Source organism: Eupeodes corollae, chromosome 1 (assembly GCF_945859685.1).
Source record: "Eupeodes corollae chromosome 1, idEupCoro1.1, whole genome shotgun sequence".
In the NCBI taxonomy this organism is placed as follows: Eukaryota; Metazoa; Arthropoda; class Insecta; order Diptera; family Syrphidae; genus Eupeodes; species Eupeodes corollae.
The window spans coordinates 34,711,832-34,732,378 of NC_079147.1; the positions used below are offsets into that span (position 1 = coordinate 34,711,832).

General features: G+C 40.3%; 1 protein-coding gene across 1 annotated transcript; it reads left to right on the top strand.

Moving 5' to 3' along the window:
• The first annotated feature begins 13,738 nt into the window (after positions 1-13,738).
• Positions 13,739-16,180, top strand: LOC129953986 (uncharacterized). Its single transcript, XM_056067564.1, has 2 exons — positions 13,739-13,871; positions 14,061-16,180. Exons 1-2 carry the CDS (start codon positions 13,739-13,741, stop codon positions 16,178-16,180), a joined length of 2,253 nt encoding a protein of 750 aa, XP_055923539.1.
• The last annotated feature ends 4,367 nt before the right edge of the window (positions 16,181-20,547 follow it).

The window sequence follows — 20,547 nt, forward strand, 5'->3', positions numbered from 1 at the left end:
TTTTACTTTTCACTTTTCAAAAGTCTGAAAAATTGAGAAGTGAAGTCTTTTCACTTTGCAAATATTTTGAAAGGTAAGTAGAAATGGCGATCTCAAGGCAACCTCGCCTGAGATCTAATTAGCGATGTAGTGCGCCGTTTTGATACCAAAAACTCGTTTTACCTGTGATTGAAAGGGACAGATTTATAGAAAAGCTTCATAGTTATTATGTTAGAGCCATTTTTTCGCATTGAGAAAAATGATAAGGTCTCTAATCTTTGTCTCAGATAGCTCATCAAGTTCGTGAAAGAATGCTTTTCCAAAGTATTTCATTCTAGTGTTTGCCAAAGCAGGACATTTGCAGAGGAAATGGATTATCGTTTCACTTTCTCTTTGGTCACTACAGCTACGGCAAAAGGTGTTGTAAGAGATACCCAACTTCTCCGCATGAACTCCTATAGGCCAATGTCCGGTACAAACCGCAACAATCCTGGCTATGTCTTGCCTTGGCCTGCATAGAAGATTGTTTGTACGGGTTTTGTTATAGGTGGGCCATATCTTCCTAGATATAATGCAGTTGGGTAAATTGCTCCACCTTCGGTTTGATTCAGTTTGGTAGATAGAAAATATTTTACCCTTCATAGCACCAAGAGGAATGTTGACCATTTCCTCAAGTGAGCTATGAAGGGCCGATCCTTGCCTGGCTAGCTCGTTAGCCCGTTCAAGTCAAAGAAAAGGGTCAAATTGTAGCTCCAATGCGATTAATTCACATCGTCAAGATGACAACATTTGTGCACACAAGATGGATTATAGCATGTTATTCTCCTTTAACTCCATAGATCTGTGAATACATTGGCTTTTCAACAATAACATAACGCCTCATCAGAAAAGATGTATTCTCGCCCAAAAATGTTTAGAATCCAGAATTATTCTAAAATTATTCTGTAATAAACGTTTCCAAAGTTACAACTGTTCACCTTTTAATTAAATAGAAGCCTGAGTAATTATAATTTCCATTATAATTTTAAATCCTGAAGCAAATGTATTATCAGAATCAGAGATGTCATTTTTCCCAAATGAAAGTTTTCAGAAAAATCCCAGAATTCCGGATTGAGTACAATTACAATTGGGAATGTTCACAAAATACACAAAAAAGCAGATCTGTTGTGAAAGAATTCTTCAGAATTACTATAAAAATGTTCAAATAATTCCATATCAAATATTATTGTTCAGCTACTACAATAGCTCCGTTAAAGTGCATCCAGGCCTCTTTTTGATAGTGACTTACATGTAGAAGAACAAATTGATCCAAAATAGCTGAGATATAAAAAAAAAGAATACAAAGCCAAGCCAAGAATTTCTGGTACGTGTGGGTATTTGACAGAACAGCTAATTCAAGATTTATTTAAATTTGAAAGAACCCGAAACTTGCTTACAAATGTATATGTTTTTTGTTAAAAATCCGGTGAATAATGGACGAAACAATAAAACGAACGATGGAACGGACAATTCCAAAGTACAAAGAACGGGGTCAAATGGACGCTTACAGAAACGCGACAATTGACGCACTACGCAGGCACAAGAGTGGCTTACTGACAAGATTCGAAAACTTGTACAGGCGACTGACAGACCCACACGACTTGGAGGTTAGGACACTGAAGTTGTCAATAAAAAATGTCAATCTGTTGATTAAGGAGAACTACAGGCTATCAATTAACAAGTACTGGAACCTCAAGATCCGGTCAGTTAATTCCATTGACCCTAGTATGTTCCCTAAAATCAACAAGATATTCAGCAAAAAAACGTTAATGACCTTCCGTGACTGAAACTCCAAAGAACTGAAGAGAACAGAGACGAACTCATGACAGCGCAAATAGATCCAGAGGAAGCCATCTTTGACGATGACCTTTACATAATTGAATATCCGAAGGAAAAAGTGGAGGCGGTGGGAGCTGCTTTCCAGCAAGTGTTCAAGGTGAATGTTAGCATTCGCCCCAACCACGACCTGGAAAACAGAGCCCTACTTAATCACTTTTACCTTCGAAATGATATGACCCAATGGCGATCTGAGAACGGCGGTTTCATGCGGTTCAATGACGATTCCTTGGCAAATGCCATAATCGCCAAGGTTGAGCTTCAGCTCATCTTCAATTCAATAAAAAATTAAAAGTCAGCAGGTGTCGATGCTATATCCAACGTTGTGCTAAGACATTTGCCGATGGAAGCAATTGACATTTACACCACGCTCTTCAATAATGCTCTGAATAATACATATTATCCATTGCATTGGAAGACCGCTGTGGTTCATCCTCTCCCGAAAAAGGGAAAGGACAACTCCAACCCGTCAAATCTTCGGTCGATAAGTCTTCTTCCGAGCATCAGCAAAGTTTTCGAAAAAATCATTAATAGGGCTCTGACTAAGTGGGCTGCGGACAACAAAATAATTCCGGATAAACAGTTCGGGTTCAAGGCGGGTCATGACACAATTCATGCTGCGTCTAAACTCGTTTCTGATATCCAATGGAATAAATCAAAACAACAATGCACAGGTGCTGTTCTGGTTGATTTGGAGAAGGCCTTTGACACCGTATGGTTAGAGGGTCTTTACCTAAAACTGAGCAGGCTTGGCATAAGCAAGCCATTGTTGTATATACTTTATGATATGCTTAACGGTAGAAAGTTTGTTGTCAAAAGTGGCAATGTAACTTCTACCACAACATTCTCAATTAAAAATGGTCTTCAACAGGGAGCGGTGAATTCGCCGATTCTCTTCAGAATTTACACCAGCGATCTGATAGGTAGTCTTAAAAAGTCAATTGCGTACGCCGATGATCTGATTGCGTACAGAACGGCCCAAAAGGTTGAGGTTATTAGAATTCCCTTGCAGCGTGATTTCGACAGGATTCAGCGATATTGCGACAATAGGAAACTGAAAATAAATGTCCAGAAGTCGGAGACAGTTCTGTTTCGGACTCCGTTGGCTGGACCACGAGGGATACGTGCTAGAATTGGCGCAAGATGGTCATCGTTGATCTTCACGTTGATATTAGATCAGTATTTATATTTCAAAAGGCATATAAATGCTGCTCTGACCAGGGCCAGAGGAGCCTTCGCTCTGACGAAACGGCTGTTTTTTAACAGTCGGCTTGACCCCAGAGTGAAGGTAATTTGCTACTTGGCCCTCATGCGGCAAATGATCGTTTATGGTTGTCCTGTGTGGTTCAACGTTGCCCCTTCCCAGATGGAGAAGTTTCGGGTGTTCGAGCGGCAGTGTTTACGACGCTGTACCGGCTTATATTGAACAGCCGAATCTTCTTATGTGCATTACTATTCAAACGAGGTCCCATACAACGGGGCATGAATCAACAGAATTGACAATTTCGTGATAAAACTCGTTCGAGGTCACATTGCAAGAGCTATGTCTTCGACCAATAATTTAATTTTCGGGGCGTTCTATCTGAACGACGAGTATTTTGAGAGTGCACGCTTGAGCGGCTTCATTCCACCATAGGCATTCCTCTTTTTAGACAAATGCGGTCTGATACAGGATAGATTGGCAGTTCCGTTAATCTACCACGTCAGACGACGAACCGTGGATAGGCGACTCTTGTACAATCGGGACGTTATGGCACAAGGCTGAGCAGAGCTCCTTCGGTTCAGTAGGGCTGTGTCCGAACGGGACCGAACTGGTACGGTGAAGAAGGAGAACCAGTTTTGGTGGCTTCAATCGGCACTTGATATTGGGTAGTCGGGATGGGGCTTTAAGCCTTGGCCGGCTTACATACTTGTTTTATAGTTTTAGGGTTTAGTTTTAAGTAGAATAGGCATGGTGGCACAAAAACAAAATACAAACAAAATTAAAATTAAAAAAAAAAAAAATACAAAAAAAAATAAAAAAACATACAAAAAACAATAAAATATAAAACCAAAAAATGTTAGATTTGCTGTGGTTGTTCTAGTTTTAAGTAGTTTGTAGGTAGAATAGGTAGTTTAAGTTAGCTTTAAGTTTTATATTCAGGACCTTATTTTAAGTAGTTTTTAAGAAAAAATAAAAAAGGACCTATATATTAGTAAAGTAAAATAGATCTTAGGTCCGAAAGGCATTAGTAATTAGTGTCATAGTTTAACTTAGAGTGTCCGTATTAGACCATTAAGTTGTAAGTTATGGATAATTAGGGAATTTGTGTCTAGCTTTAAGATAGGTTTAAGAATGAATTAATAAAAATGAATTAAAAAAAAAAAGTGCGTTGGACTGTCATGCGAGAGTACTTGGGTTCGATCCCTGCCTGTGCCACCTAAAGTTTTTTTCACGGGTACTGGCTCTTGCGAGGAATTGACAAATTCTAGAACAGTAATTCTTGTCATGAAAAGTGCTTTCACAAATTAGCCGTCCGGATTCGGCAGATAAACTGTAGATCCCCTCCATCTCTGCTATTACTCGCACACAGAAATGGTTGAGAGTTGTAAGTCACTAGGCTCTTTTTCTCTACGGATTGTTGCGCCACCTACATTTTTTAATTTTAACAATCGAACTCGTCCTTATTGAACCACACATCCAAGATATCCTATTCTGCAGCCAACAAAATTATTTTTTAATAGAAGATGCTTTAACTTTTGCAAATGGTAACAACTGCTTTTTCTAATTTGACATTTGGGTATGACGAGATATAAACAGTCAGTTCCTTTTTGAATTTTATATAGTCTGTCTCCTCTTGGTCTTGAACTACAAATGAATTTTTTTGCACGTTTCAAGTTATAAGTTTTACTGAAAAAGGTGCTTTAATTTTTGCAAATGGTAGCAAATGTCAATTCTTATTTGACATTAAGGTGGTATAAACTGTCGTTTCCTTTTGAATTGTATGGTCAGTCTACTCTTGGTTTTGAACTGGAAATGCATTTGTTTTGCAGGTATCAAGCGAAAACAACAAAGTTTTAATCCACAAAAGACTGTTATAAGTTGTTCCAAGATGTTTTGAAGTTTGACACTGATCGACGTCAATGTATTTTTAACAAAATAAAATTGAACGTCTTTTGCAAAGAGACAAAACTGTTGATGTGATTATTAGCAAGTTAAGAAAAAAAGAAAACAATCAAATCGAATTCACTTTGTCCGTAGTACGTAAAGTGAAAATGAGGGAGGAGCAAGACATTGAAAAAAAGTAAAACACTTGTTGGTAGCGTGTTCGTTTTCTTATTATTCACCATCTTTTATTTTTTAAAAAACTCACAAAACACTCTTCCCTTTCCGGAAATTGTTGGAATTCCAATGAAGTCTCTATACCTATTTGCTTGTGATTGTGATATTATTGTGAGTCGTCTGTCTCGTACCTAGGTAAGGTACCTACACTTAAAATGCGAAGATGGAAAAAAGATATCAAATTGAAGTATTTAGGCAGGTACGAGAATAATATTTGGAGCGACACACAAAACAAAACTTGGATATAGGTTTCTCGTATTATGCTAATCAGTTTTTTTGGATTTTAGGTTTTTGGTCAATTTTCAATCAGTTTAACTACCATTTCATCTTTATAGCCCCTGGTGATGATGTTCCCTCCTATCAAGCAAAGTACAATAGACCTGCCTTTATAAGGTTTAGGTAGCATATCGTTGTTTTTACCTTTTTATTGTTATGTGACGTCAGTACTCTACACAGATGTTTGACGTGTTTTTTTTTATTGAATGATGAGACATAATTTGTTATCGAAGCTTAGTTCAGACTTCAGGCTGAGTCATCTTTGATTACGGTTTGTTGCTCAAATGGACGGACGGCTTTTGAAAGTTGATATATCGTGTTCCTACCCTATGCCGTGTTAGAGATGGACAGAAGGTTAATCAACGAAGGCTTTAGAGCACGCAGCTATAATTGAATCCGTAATCGTGATGCGTAAATAAATTAGTTTGAGCTGCTACGAGGTATGACACTTTTTCGCGACTTTGAAGAAAATCACACGTTTTAGCATTTGTTGAATCCTTGAATTTAATTTTGGGTATTTCTGAAAAAAGTCATTGCAAAATTGGAGGAAATAACGTTTGTTGTCTGTTTTTTAAATAAATGTTTGGGTTTTGGTGTAAAATAAGAATAGACTGTAGAGAAGAAGGATATGATGCTGGACAGTTAGGAAAGAGGGCAGCACTGTTCACGTATATGTCATCTCATGATAACAATGACATTTAAGAAGATTTTGACATTTATGAAGATTTTTTGACAGTTTTTTTAAAAGTAAAATGCAGATTCTAACGTCTAGTGTAAATCAAACAAACCTAGAGGAAATAATGTCTTCCTTAATGGCGTTTGACAATCACAGTGACAGTGGAGTACATTGTCTTATCTTTTGACCCAGATATAATCACGTATTCATAACTATCAAAGTTTTTATCTTATTTTTGCATTTCTTATTTGTTTTCTTTTCTTTAGCGCATAAATGATGATGAATGAAAAAGAAAGAGAGAAATAATGGGGCTTTCCTATACCATTGCTCAATATATGAGTCACCTGTAATAGGTGTAGGTTTACCTATAGACTTGCTGACTTGAGTTTCTTGTTTATATATATAGATGGATATTTATGTGGTTTTAGTTTGAGTGTTTGTTGTTTTGTTTTTGTTTTTTAGTTTTATTTAGCATAATCGTTAAAAAACATTAAAGAGTGTGCTGCTGTGGGGAGTGTGTACGTGAGCTTGATTGCGCACACCTACCTTTAAGAATTATGTATATTATATTTGATTTTGCGGTTTGGTCAGATATATTTAATTAAACAAAATATATTTTGCTTTAGTACCTTTTACCTATTTATCAAAATTTTAAAATTATTAAAACGGAAATGAAACCACCATTGGAACACATATTTTACGCAAAAAGGAACCATTAAGGTTTTCCTATATTTGGTGGTTGTGTTTACCTACTTAAGTGAGATTCGCGTGCAAAATATCGTGAGGACGGGGTTCAATAGTAGATAGCTATGAAGATGTCGAATTCGAGCTGGACTTTGGCGCACGTGTGCTTAATTTAAATAACTCATACACAAAATAGCTCCGAGTTATATTTGAAAAGTATCTATCATCAACATTAATAATTCACTGGCTTTTGGTTAACACAAATTTAGTATTTTTTTTTTCAGCAAAATTAATAAATATGAATTGAGAAATATTTAGGTCTATAAGTGAAAAATGTCTAGCAATTTTACATTAGCAGACGATAGAATGATAACATTCTAAAAGAGCATAACTTAAAAATCCAGAACCGTATAGAAACCAGTTTTTTTGAGCGACTATAATGAACAACTTGGAACTTGGAGTTCTCCAGATCAATCTACCGTCAACCAGATTGACCATATTGCGATCGACGCCAGACACGCTTCCAGCATCATGGATGTCCGAACTTTCCGAGGAGCTAACATCTACTCGGACCGCTACCTCGTTGTTCCAGACCCAAAGCAAAACAGGGCGGTGCTGGGAGAAGGTACAACATCGAACGGCTACAATCGCCAGAGATCGCTAAGTCCTTTTCCGACCGAGTTACAAGTAACCTCTCTCAAAGTTCTCTGCCGCCAAAACCAGTGGCAAAATTGCCAAGATGCAATCATAGAATTTGCCTATGATGTGCTGGGTTTCAAGCAACCACCAACAAGGAACTCCTGGCAGGCAAATGCAGCCAAACAACAGGCACGCAAAGCGGCGCTGCATAAAAGGAGCTGCTCGTGAGCTCTATGAGCAGAAGAGGCGAGAGGAACACCGACTTCTCAGAAGGAAAAAGAGAGGGCATGAGAAGCGTGCGGTCGAAGATATTGAGAGGTTTAAAAGCAGGAATGAAGTTCGAAAGTTGTATGAACAGGTGAAACGAAATTCACAGGTACATAAACCCAGAACCGAAGGCTTCAAAGACGAAAGTGGAAACATCATAGAGGAACCGAAGTGAATGCTGAGGATATGGGAGGACCACTTCTGCAGACGGTATAACGGCGATGACGAACCGAATTCCGCTGTCAGACAGGATGATTCATTCAACATAGACGACGAAAGCCAACAATCACGTCCTCCCGACTTAGATGAAGTAAAGATTGCCATATCTAAGTTGAAGTCTAATAAAGCCGTTGGAGCGAATGGCTTGAATGCCGAGATCTTTAAAGCAGCTGGAGATAAGTTGGTTAGGAGCATGCACCAACTTATCTGTAGAATATGCTCGGAAGAAAGCATGCCCGATGAATGGAACCTCAGTATTGATTGCCCGATCCTGTAAATGCAGAAAACAACACCAGCGCTGAGATCAAACGCAGAATAACTCTTGCTTACCGCTGTTTCTTTGGGCTAAGAAAGCAATTGAGTAGCAAAGCCCTTTTTCGAGGAATCAAAGTCTCACTATACGGTTCAGAATCATAGACTATGACAACTCTTTATTGCAAAGCTAAGTAAACCCGCGAAATCAACGGATCCGAGTGGTCCAATATTCAATTACTCTTCCCAATAGATCCGGCTGAATTAGGGTGATGGCCTATGTCCTGTTCACCTTTAGGGCATGGGTCAATTGTGATTTATTTGCATAGATCTGCGACTTCAAGAAACCCCACAGAAAAAAGTCTAGCGGGGTCAAATCGCCTCACCTTGGTGGCCAATTCATATCGCCCTAATAAGCTTACCCTCAAAACTTTCAGGCAATAAGTCAACCGTGGCGTTTGCTGTGTGGCACATTTCGCCGTCTTGCTAGAACCACATGTCGTCTAGGCTTATATTGTTCAATTTGGGTCATAACAAATTTGTTATCATCGTTATGTATTGCTCGCTATTGACGGTGATCGCCTCACTAACGTCGTTTTTATGAAAGTAGGGACGTTATGAAACTCGCGTGGGTTGGTGTCGTCCCATATGCGGCAATTTTGCTTTTTAACACATTCATCCAAAAATGCGCCTCGTCATTAAAGATTATTTTTCGGCAAAATTAGTGTCCCCTTGAAGCCCAGCCAGCGAACAAACGGCGTTGTCTATGGTCATGAATTTTGAGCCACGTTGAAGTCTGCGAAAGACCAAGTTCTTATTCACGGGCGATGTTTTCGGCTGATCTTGATTGTTTACTGTACCGGTCGTACAAAAATTGAAGAGTCGACGGTGAAGGGCCACCACGTCTACCTTAAAAAAGGGGAGCAATGCGCGCATCGTCTGAGTTAACGAACACTCATTTTGATTTGTTTTGCTGTTCAATCATGTAACTTGCAATAATGATTGGGCATAAACAACTGAATAATAAACAAAATATTTGACAGATGTCACCAAAATAAAATGGCCGCCACAGGGCTCCAATTCTACACGCACCAATTGAAAAACCCTTTGCTATGACAGCTGGAGTTTAGTAAAAAAAGTAAGTATACCTCCAAGTGTGCCAGGGAATAAACATTATGATTTTATTACTTTATAACATGCTAAAATTTGCATGTCTTTTTTATCCATATTGAATAAAGAGAATGTTTGTTGTAAGTGACGTTGTGTTTATTTTATGAGTGTCAAAATGTTTATAACGATTCAAAAAAAAAAATGCTTATGATAATAAAAAGCAACTGAACTAGGTCTAACAAAAAAACCCAAAGGAGTTCTGGAAAATTGCGAAAGAATTTAACGGAACCAACTAAAAAATAGGTGCCGGTTTTTCTATAGAAACCCTTAACATTAACCTTAAGCTTCTTCTCTCCAGCTTTATAACTTTCACTGCTGATCCTTTAAGCGAAGAAATTGAATTGAATTGAAAGCACCTGGTGAAGATGGAATTCCTTACGATTTTTTCAAAAATGCAACCCCTATGCTTCTCAACCATTCAAATGGTATTTTCAATAAAATCTTTTTGAATGCCGACATACCTTCATCCTTCACAAAATCCGTGATTTTCCATATACACAAAAAAGGATCACTAGACTCTCCCGAAAATTACTGACGAATTTCATATATGAATGTTATTGCAAAAATTTTTGCAGTTTACTAGTTGTAGGGCTTGAAAAAAGAATCGAACAGAACAATATTTTATCTGATCTACAGGCAGGTTTCAGAAAAAAACTTTTCAACGATCGATCACATTTTTACACTATCAAATCAAATCAAATGGGGTGGCGCAACAGTCCGTTGTGAACCAGGGCCTAGTGACTTACAACTCTCAACCATTCCTGTGTGCGAGTACTGTTGTCAGGAATGGAAGGGACCTACAATTTAAGGCCGAATCCGAACGGCTAATTTGAGAAAGCACTTTTTCATGACAAGAATTACTCTTGAAGAAATTGTCAATTCCTCGCAAGAGGCAGTACCCGCGAAAATTATTTTTTTAAATTAAGGTGGCACAGGCAGGGATTGAACCCAAGACCCCTTGCATGACAGTCCAACGCTCTAACCATCATGCCACGGGTTTTACACTATCATTGTCATCGAGTCACAGTTCTGTTGATGGTGTCTTCAGGAAGCTGAACACATTTCTCAAGTTTTCATTTATTTTATATTGTCGTCTCTTTCCTTTAGAAAGAGCACGTTCAGTCAACTTATATTGCATTCCAAAACCACATTTTACAGAATATTCATGTTGTTGCACGCATTACAGACAGAAGTCTTACCAAATTGTGAGTATTTTTTGAGGTTAGCCAAAGTCAAAATTAATTTGTATTTTTTTTAGAAATAAAATTGTATTTTGAAAACCTACCAGTTTACAATCTTTATTATTTGGGACTGCGCAACAACATTATTTTATTTAATTTGAGTTGCCTGTTACACAAGTCGAGTTCCCTGCTTTGATATGGCCAACAAGGAATTACACAGTTGCGCTTTGGCGAGTTGTCGACGTCCAGATGATGATGAAATGGTGTCCTGCGAGAAGTGCAAACGCTGGTGGCATTATATTTGTCACAACTTTGATCCCATTAATTTCGATACAATAACTCCTTGGTATTGTGAAGAGGAAGATTGTGTTTTTAGGGAGGATGATGACAATGCACATGTCCAGACAGGTCATCGAGATTCTTTGTCAGCGTCCGCCGCCGCATCCGCACATAAGGAAGCGCAAGATTATGTGGATCTTATCATTGAGACTGCTGCAGTAGCGCAAGCTGCAGTGGCGGAACGCGATAAGGAGTTATTGGAGTTACGTGGTGAACTTGCTGAAGCAAAAATGAAGTTGGTAGAGCTTGCCAAGGTGAAGGAACAACATCCTGCGATCGTTGCATCGAAATCTGTTGTGTCTGATGCCAACCATTTGGCCAAGCTCGAGATTATTAAACAAATCCAAGCCAACCATCAAGAACTGTTGAATAGTTCAATAGTAAATTCCAAGACAACGCCGATTAGGGAGATTCCCAACCAGAAGCATGTTCAATCTAATCCGAACGAAAAAGTGTCTAATCAACACCAAAGCACCTTTGATTATTCGTTTCGGGACCAAGATATGGCATCTCTTCTCACAATTTTAAATCGGAGCAATGTTCAAGAGCTGCCGAGTTTTTCAGGTGAGAACAAACGGGAATGGCCGTATTTTGAGGAAGTGTTTAAATCGACGACCATCGAAGGAAGATATACGTCCAAAGAGAACGTGGCTCGTTTGCGCAAGGCATTGAAGGGAGAGGCGTACCAACTCGTTAGTGATCGACTGAAGTATTCTTCAGATGCTGGCGCAATAATGGAGTCTCTTCGCACAATATTTGGTCGTTATGATGTTTTGGTACACGACTTAACATCAGACCTTTTAAATCTTCCGAAGCTTACGTAAAAATCCGATCCCAAGCTTAGAACCTGGGCAGTGAAAATCAACGGTTTCGTTGCCGACATTAAATCGATGAACCGAGAAGAAGATCTAATGAACGGGTACGTACTCACTAATCTGGCTTCGAAGTTAGGTCCGGGACTTTATCAGGAGTGGCAAAAAACTAAATCAGTCTTGAAGCGGGTCAGTTTTGAAAATTTTGCTGAGTTCTTGACACAAAGGGTAATTGCTCTACCTCCTGATCTGGCAAAGATGCATGGATCTTCTGATCAGAAAAAGGCACAATCAGTTGCTGTGGCAAAATCTTCTCGAGTTTTGTTACATTCGTCGCCGTCATCCAGCTCTTGCTGCAAGTGCAACAAACTACATCCTCTGTTCCAATGTGAGGAGTTTTTAGCTTTGCTCCCGGTTCAAAGGCAGACGTTTGTGAGAGAGAAATCCATATGTTTTTCATGCTTAGACCCATCAAAGCATCAGTGGAGAACGTGTTCGAAGAAAAGTTTGTGCGGTATCAATGGTTGTAATCGACGGCATCACCCTTTATTACATTCGCAGACGTCAAATAGCGACTTAAGTTCTTCAGCAGTTCCATTCGTGCCTCAGCCTCATATCCATTCATCTCATGTTGGGGCCGATGTCAAAATAATGTTTAAAGTTGCTCCGATACGAATTCATGGAAATGGTGATTTGTTTGTGGACACCTATGCCTTCTTGGACGATGGGTCCTCGTTATCGATGGTTGAGGAAGACCTTTTTAACGAGCTTGGACTAGATGGCCAACCAGAGCAACTCACGTTACAATGGACTAAAGGTGTATGTCGGACTGAGGATTCAAGACGGACTTCTTTATCCGTGTCTGCTGTTGGAAGTCGTAAAAGGTATATTTTAAAAAATGTATATACAATAAAGGATTTAGGGCTTGCAAGTCAATCCATTGATGTCGAAAGTCTAAAGAGTTCTTTTCCTCATCTCCGTGGTCTGCCACTCTGTAGTCTTGTGAATGCCAAACCCAAAATATTACTCGGTTTGGATCAGGCTAAATTCCTCATTGGTCACGGCGTTATGGGAAGGATGAAGAGCCCCACGCTTTAAAAACTCTCCATCGATGCAAGTGTCATGTGTTCATCAGGCGGCGAAACCCACTATGCATTTGATGTTTCATGATGCCATTAGGGATGAGATTGATTTGCACGAGCTTGTCCATAGTCACTTTACCACTGAGGAGTTCGGTGTAATGCCTCCTAAGGGTGAAATTCTAAGCCGAGAAGTAAGTCGATCCCTAGACATTATGGAACGTTCACTTAAACTAGTTGACAGACAATATGAGATTGGCCTTTTATGGGATTCGGACAATGTGAAATTACCTGAGAGCTACAACATGGCCTTTAAACGTCTTCAGGTGCTAGAGAAGTCTTTGACAAGGAAGCCGGAGCTGCTGGAATGGCAAAACAATTATTTTGCAAGTCTGCTTTCCAAAGGGTATGCTAGGATTGCATCAAAGGAAGAGTTGGAGAGAGAATGGGACCGCGTCTGGTACGCTCCAACTTTTATAGTAGTAAACCCTAACAAGTCCCCACCGAAGCCAAGATGCGTCGCGGACGTAGCAGCTAAGATCAATGGTATTTCTCTAAATAGTCATTTGATGAAGGGACCAGACAACTTAGTTCCATTTCCATTACATGCTGGAATCTTTAAGTTCCGAGAACGCCAAGTGGCTGTGAACGCAGATGTACGTGAGATGTTCCACAGAATACGTATCAAGGCTGAGGACCAGCAATGTCAACGGATTTTATGGAGAGACGGAGATACATCGAGGGAGCCAACAGTCTACATCATGCAGGTCATGATGTTCGGTCCCCGATGTTCACCATCATGCGCCTAGTATGTGAAAAATCACCATGCTAATCTCTTTAAAGAAGAGTGTCCCGAAGCAGTGGATGGGTTAACCAAACGGACATACGTAGATGACTATTTCAGTAGTCACAACTCAATTGAAGAAGCTGTTGCCGTTACGAAAGATACGATTCGTATATGTCATTCGATGAATTTTGATTTGGTTGGAATACAATCAAATAGACGTGAGTTTTTGGATCAGATGCCGGAGGGTAACGTGAATTCTAAATTGGTAAGCATTAATCCAAATGAAAGTGATCATATTATGTCCAAAGTTTTAGGTATGTTTTGGTATACGTCCCATGACCACTTTTCATACTTACTTTCGGAATACGAGACTTTAGAAGAAATGCTAACCGAAGATGCTGTGATCACAAAACGAAAGATGCTGAAGACCATTATGAAGATATTTGATCCTCTGGGAATTGCTTCTGTATTTATAATCCGCGGCCGAATTTTACTTTAAAAAGTATGGAGAGAAGGCTTCGAGTGGGATGAACCAGTGACTTCAGATTTAAGACGTCTATGGCGGGATTTCATCAAGGATCTCAAGCAGATTGAGAGCATCAAAGTCCCCAGGCGTTACGTTTCGTGGGATCCCGACGAATCTAAGGTTAGTCTGGTGGTTTTTGTCGACGCTTCGGAGAAGGCGTTTGCTTCAGTGGCCTACTTACGTTTTGACCGCGACGGTGATGTTGAGGTTTCGTTAGCCATGGCAAAGGCGAAAGTGGCACCCCTTAAACAATTATCCATCCCTCGCTTGGAGTTGCAAGCTGCGGTACTTGGCGTTCGTTTGGCAACTACAATCAAAGAGTCACATACGTTGCATATTTACGAAGTACTGTTCCTTAGTGATTTGAAGACGGTGCTTTCATGGATAAACTGCTCAAATAGACTACCTGCCTTTGTCGCAACGCGGGTGGGTGAAATCTTGGACACTACTTCTCCCCGCCAATGGTTCCACATTCGGTCTAACGACAACGTGGCTGATGATGGCACAAAACGATTCGAAAAATCAATGGGAGACCAAGATACCAGATGGTTTAAAGGTCCAGATTTTTTAAAACTTCCCTTTGAGGACTGGCCCATTTCGTCATTCAAAGCCGACTCTGAGCTAGTGGTGGTTAAGGAAAAGTCAGCGAAAACGTTACTTCACGTTCTTAAACCACGAAGCAATTACGGAGCGTATGACATGCTTTCTTCCAGATTTCAAGCCAGATGGTCTTTTTCCATCAGAGCCATCGCCTTTTTGTTACGATTCAAACACCTACTTCAGAAGAAGCCCATCGCTTATGAAGTTTTTGTCACACCCGTTGAGTTCCGGCATGCTGAAGATTGGATGTTCAGAAGGATTCAGGAAGAAGCCTTCCCCAATGACATCGCTTCGTTAAGGATGAGCGGTAATGTCAGTGCTTCAAGTTCGATACTAAGTTTATCGCCGTTTTTGGATGATGATGGAACGTTGCGAATGCGGTCAAGAGCGCAAAAGGCTAACTGCTCATATTCTTCTCGCAATCCGGCAATTCTTCCTAAAACCCATCCATTGGTCGACCTTTTCATTGAACATCATCACCAAAGGAATTTCCATATGGGGACTGCCACTGTAATATCCGACATTCGAGAAAGTGCGTGGATCATTAGCATTCGAGGAGCGGTTGATCGAGTGAGAAAAGGGTGCTTTATGTGCAAGCGTCTCAAGGCCAGAGCAGTTATGCCGGCAATGGGACAGCTTCCACCGGCTCGCCTAGCCTTTGATTCCAGGCCCTTTACCCATGTCGACGTGGATTGTTTCGGACCCATGTCAGTAAAAATCAATCGAAGCACTGTAAAATGTTACGGTATGATCTTCACATGCCTAACTTTTAGAGCAGTGCAGATCGAATTGCTAAATGATCTGAGCTTGGATCAATGTTATATGGCTGTCATACGTTTCCTTATAAACCGAGTCGTAACCAAGTATTTCTATAGCGACAACGGTCTCAATTTCGTTGGAACAAAAAATTTGCTGGAAAAAGATGTCAAAGAGATGGAGACTTCACTTTGCGAATATTCTTCAAAGAAGAGTGTGAATTTCGTGCTACAAGATCTCGTTCCTAGGGAAGACGTTTTGCGGAACGCACTCATGGAGGCTCAATGCCAAATAAACCGCCGTCCGCTCACTCACATCCCGGTCGATCCTGAAGATCCCAAACCACTATCGCCGAACTCAATGCTATTTGGTGAGGATGATCGTGACGTTACGGCCCCCGGAATTTTTCATGAAAACGATTTCTGCAGCAAACTTTATGGTCGCAGATCCCAACACTTAATGTCTGAGCTAACCAAAAGATGGTACGCTGAATATTTGCCCGTAATCACTAGGAGATCAAAGTGGTTTAAGGACACAAAACCTATACAGCTGGATGATATCGTCATCGTTATTGAACCAAACGAAATCCGTTCGAGTTGGCATTTGGGTCGTGTCACCAAGTTATACCCGGGACCTGATGGGATTATACGAATGGCGGATGTTAAACTAGCAAGCGGAAGAGTAAAATCTAAGCGATCGGTTGGTAGACTCGCTGTTCTTGATGTAAAGTCTTCAAACTAAGATCTAGTTCTCAGACGGCCCCCGGAATGTCATCGAGTCACAGTTCTGTTGATGGTGTCTTCAGGAAGCTGAACACATTTTTTCAAGTTTTCATTTATTTTATATTGTCGTCTCTTTCCTTTAGAAAGAGCACGTTCAGTCAACTTATATTGCATTCCAAAACCACATTTTACAGAATAATTATGTTGTTGCACGCATTACAGACAGAAGTCTTACCAAATTGTGAGTATTTTTTGAGGTTAGCCAAAGTCAAAATTAATTTTTATTTTTTTTAGAAATAAAATTGTATTTTGAAAACCTACCAGTTTACAATCTTTATTATTTGGGACTGCGCAACAACAATCATCTATAGTCAAAGTGTTTCAAGCATGTAACAAAAAGGTCTTCGCATTTTTCGTTGACTTTAAAGCTGTTTTTGAGTTAATCAATAGGAATGCTCTTCTAAGCTAACACAAATTGATATATCTACAAAGATGCTTAAAGTAATTAGAGAGATGTACACTGGTACGAAGGCTGCTGTTTGGGATGGAGAATAATTAAGTACCAGCACAGGAGTCAAACAAGGATGAAATTCCTGGGAGATTAAGCTAACTGCACCGTGAATGTGTTACTATACGCCGATAACCTCGTTATACTTTCAGAATCACCCGAAGGTTTACAATTGATGATCAATCGGTTTTCTGCATATTGTAACAGATGGGGACTTTCTATCAACACAACAAAATCCAAAATAATAGTATTTGCTCGTACAATGGTACGCAACTGGAGGTAGAAAAAGAGATAAAATATCTACGCTTGAAATTGAACCCTACATTAAATTTCAAGATTCATTTATCGGAGAAAGCCCAAAGCTCACATAGTTTAATAAATTTAACATGGAAAATATCTTCTCTAACAAACAAATTAATTTATCAACAAAATACAAAATATTTAATTCAGTCGCAGTCTTGAAATCTGCTCTCTTGTATGCTGCTTAGGTTTGGGGATCAGAAGAATATGAAGAAATCGAAAAATTGTATAGGAATTTTATAAAGAAACTTTTCAACCTACCTCTTAATACGCCTTGTTATGCCATATATTTAGAAACAGGACTTCCAAAACTTCTAACAAGCACTCTGAAGTCTCAAGCTGACTACATTACAGAAGTCTGCAGCAACCATCAGAGCACAAGACTTTCGAAAAAACTTCTTTTAGATGAGCTGAGAAACAAGGACTGGTGGTTTGCAAGATGGCAATCTGTTGGCAATGAGGATGGAGTGAGACTGGATGATGATTTCAGCAATGTAAACCATGTGAAAGTACATAGAGAAAAATGAGGTCATAATGAGGCATTGACTGATAGAAGAAGCTCAAGCCTCATTCAGTAGATTAATCTACAGTCAGCTATAATCTTGATTCCAGAAATTATTTCAAGGATTCACTGAGTTATGAAGAGATATCCTTAATCTTTAAAGTAAGATGTAAAGTTCTTATAATGGTAGTTTTACCAAATCTGTACGATGTGCAACTTAAAATCAAAAGAAGATTGTCCACATGTCATTGGTATCTGTACAATATTCAACACTCAAGGACGCTACTTTTTCGGCAAAAATACTCTTACCCTACAAGAGCCTATAAACATCCTTAACGAGCATGATTGGAAAACATTAAGTACATTTTTGAAAGATATTTACAAGTACAGATTATTATTAATTTCTTACTTCTTCTTCTTACTTAAGGTGGCGCTACAGTCCTGTGTGAACTAGGGCCTCACCCAACAAACTTCTCCATCTAGCTCGGTCCCTAGCTAGATGTCTCCAGTTTCGCGCTCCAAGTTGGGTGAGGTCACCTTCCACTTGATCCGCGGTCTTCCTCTACTGCGCTGTCCTGTGGGTGCGGATTCGAAGACTTTTCGGGCCGGAGCATTGGTTTCCATGCGCTCTACGTGACCCAGCCATCTTAGTCGTTGGACTTTTACTTTTCTTGCTAAGTCTACGTCGCTGTACAGCCCGTACAGTTCGTCGTTCCATCTTCTCCTCCACTCCCCTTCGATGCATACGGGACCGTAGATCACACGAAGAACTTTTCTCTCGAAGCGACCCAAGGTGCTTTCATCCGCTTTTGTCATGGTCCATGCTTCTGCACCGTATAGCAGGACGGGGATGATAAGGGTCTTATATAGCAACACTTTGGTCCCTCGAGAGAGGACATTACTACTCAATTGCTTTCTTAGTCCAAAGAAACAGCGGTTAGCAAGAGTTATTCTGCGTTTGATCTCAGCGCTGGTGTTGTTTTCTGCATTTACAGCGGAGCCTAGAAACGAATTCCTTGACTACCTCAAAGTTACGTCTGTCGATTGTGACATTTTGACCAAAACGTCGGTATTGTATGTCCTTTCTAGACGACAGCATGTTCTTTGTTTTGCACTCATTAACCGTTAAAACCATTTTTGCCGCTTCTGCCTCAATACTCACAAAACTCTTCCGATTATGTCAATGTCATCAGCATATGCCAGTAATTGGACAGACTTTTGAAAGATAGTGCCTCTAGTGTTGACGTGTGAGCTCTGCACTATTCATTCAAGCACGATGTTAAAAAACTCGCATGACAGCGCATCACCTTGTCTAAAGCCTTTTTTGACATCAAAAAGTTCTGTTAAGTTGTTTCCAACCTTTATGGAGCAGCGTGAATTCTCCATGGTCATCCTGCACAAACGGATGAGTTTGGCAGGGATGCCAAAACTAGACATGGCTCTACACAGCTCGTCCCTGTAGATGCTGTCATATGCGGCCTTGAAATCGATGAAAAGATGGTGGGTGTCGATTTGGTGTTCTTGAGTTTTTTCCAGGATCTGCCGTAATGTGAATATTTGATCAACTGTGGACTTTCCTGGTCTAAAACCACACTGATAAGGACCTATCAGGTTGTTGACGATGGGCTTTAGACGTTCACATATTACGGCAGAGAAAATTTTATAGGCGTTGTTAAGTAGACTTATTCCTCTATAGTTGGTGCAGTTTAGAGGGTCTCCTTTTTTCAGGATCGGGCAAACAATACTGAGGTTCCATTCATCGGGCATGTTTTCTTCCGACCATATCTTACAGATAAGTTGGTGCATGCTCCTAACCAGCTTATCCCCAGCTGCTTTAAAGATCTCGGCATTCAAGCCATCTGCTCCAGCGGCTTTATTAGACTTCAACTTAGATATGGCAATCTTTACTTCGTCTAAGTCGGGAGGACGGGATTGTTGGCTATCGTCGTCTATATCGAATGGGTCATCCTGCCTGACAGCGGAATTTAGTTCTTCATCGCCGTTATACCGTCTGCAGATGTGGTCCTCCCATATCCTCAGCATTCACTTCGGTTCCTCTATGATGTTTCCACTTTCGTCTTTGCAGCCTTCGGTTCTAGGTTTATGTACCTGTGAATTTCGTTTCACCTGTTCATAAAACTTTCGAACTTCATTCCTGCTTTTATACATCTCAACATCTTCGACCGCACGCTCCTCATGCCCTCTCTTTTTCCTTCTAAGAAGTCGGCGTTCCTCTCGCTTCTTCTGCTCATAGAGGTTTGGCTGCGTTTGCCTGACGACATTCCTCATCAAACCAGGAGTTTCTTGTTGGTGGCTGTTTGAAAACCAGCACATCAAAGGCGGCTTCTCTGATTGCATTTTGGCAATGTTGCCACTGGTTTTCGATACATTGTGTTTTCGGCAGAGAACTTCGAGAGAGGTTACTTGTAACTCGGTCGGAAAAGGATTTGGCGATCTCTGGCGATTGTAGCCGTTCGACGTTGTACCTTCTCCCAGCACCTCCCTGTTTTGCCTTGGGTCTGGAAATCCGAAGTGCTACCTTGGCTACAACGAGGTAGTGGTCCGAGTCGATGTTAGTTCCTCGAAAAGTTCGTACATCCATGATGCTGGAAGCGTGTCTGGCGTCGATCGCAATATGGTCAATCTGGTTGACGGTAGATTGATCTGGAGAAGTCCAAGTTCCTTTGTGGATGTTGAGGTGTGGAAAACGCGTACTGGCTACCATTACGTTTCGCCCCGCAGCAAAATCTATGAGCCTGAATCCATTGTCGGAATTGTTGTCGTGCAGGCTGTTCTTCCCGATTATTCCACCAAAGATGTCTTCCCTTCCTAGCTTGGCATTAAAATCGCCCAGGACTATTTTAATATCATAGCTAGGGCACTGCTCATTTGTTTTGTCTAAGAGCTCGAAGAACATATCTTTGGTGTTGTCGTCTTTCTCTTCTGTGGGGGCGTGCACGCATATCAGGCTAATGTTGCCGAATTTAGCCTTGATGCGTATGGTCATGAGGCGCTCATTGATGCACCTATAGACCTATGCTCAAGACTTCTTGCCTAAGTCTGGCTCCGATGACGA

Bases quoted from the DNA above. Each gene is read 5' to 3' on its own strand.
- LOC129953986 (XM_056067564.1), top strand. From the start codon at position 13,739: ATGAATTTTGATTTGGTTGGAATACAATCAAATAGACGTGAGTTTTTG. The intron at 13,872-14,060 runs GTATGTTTTGGT...TACTTTAAAAAG, and splicing joins TATTATGTCCAAAGTTTTAG to TATGGAGAGAAGGCTTCGAG.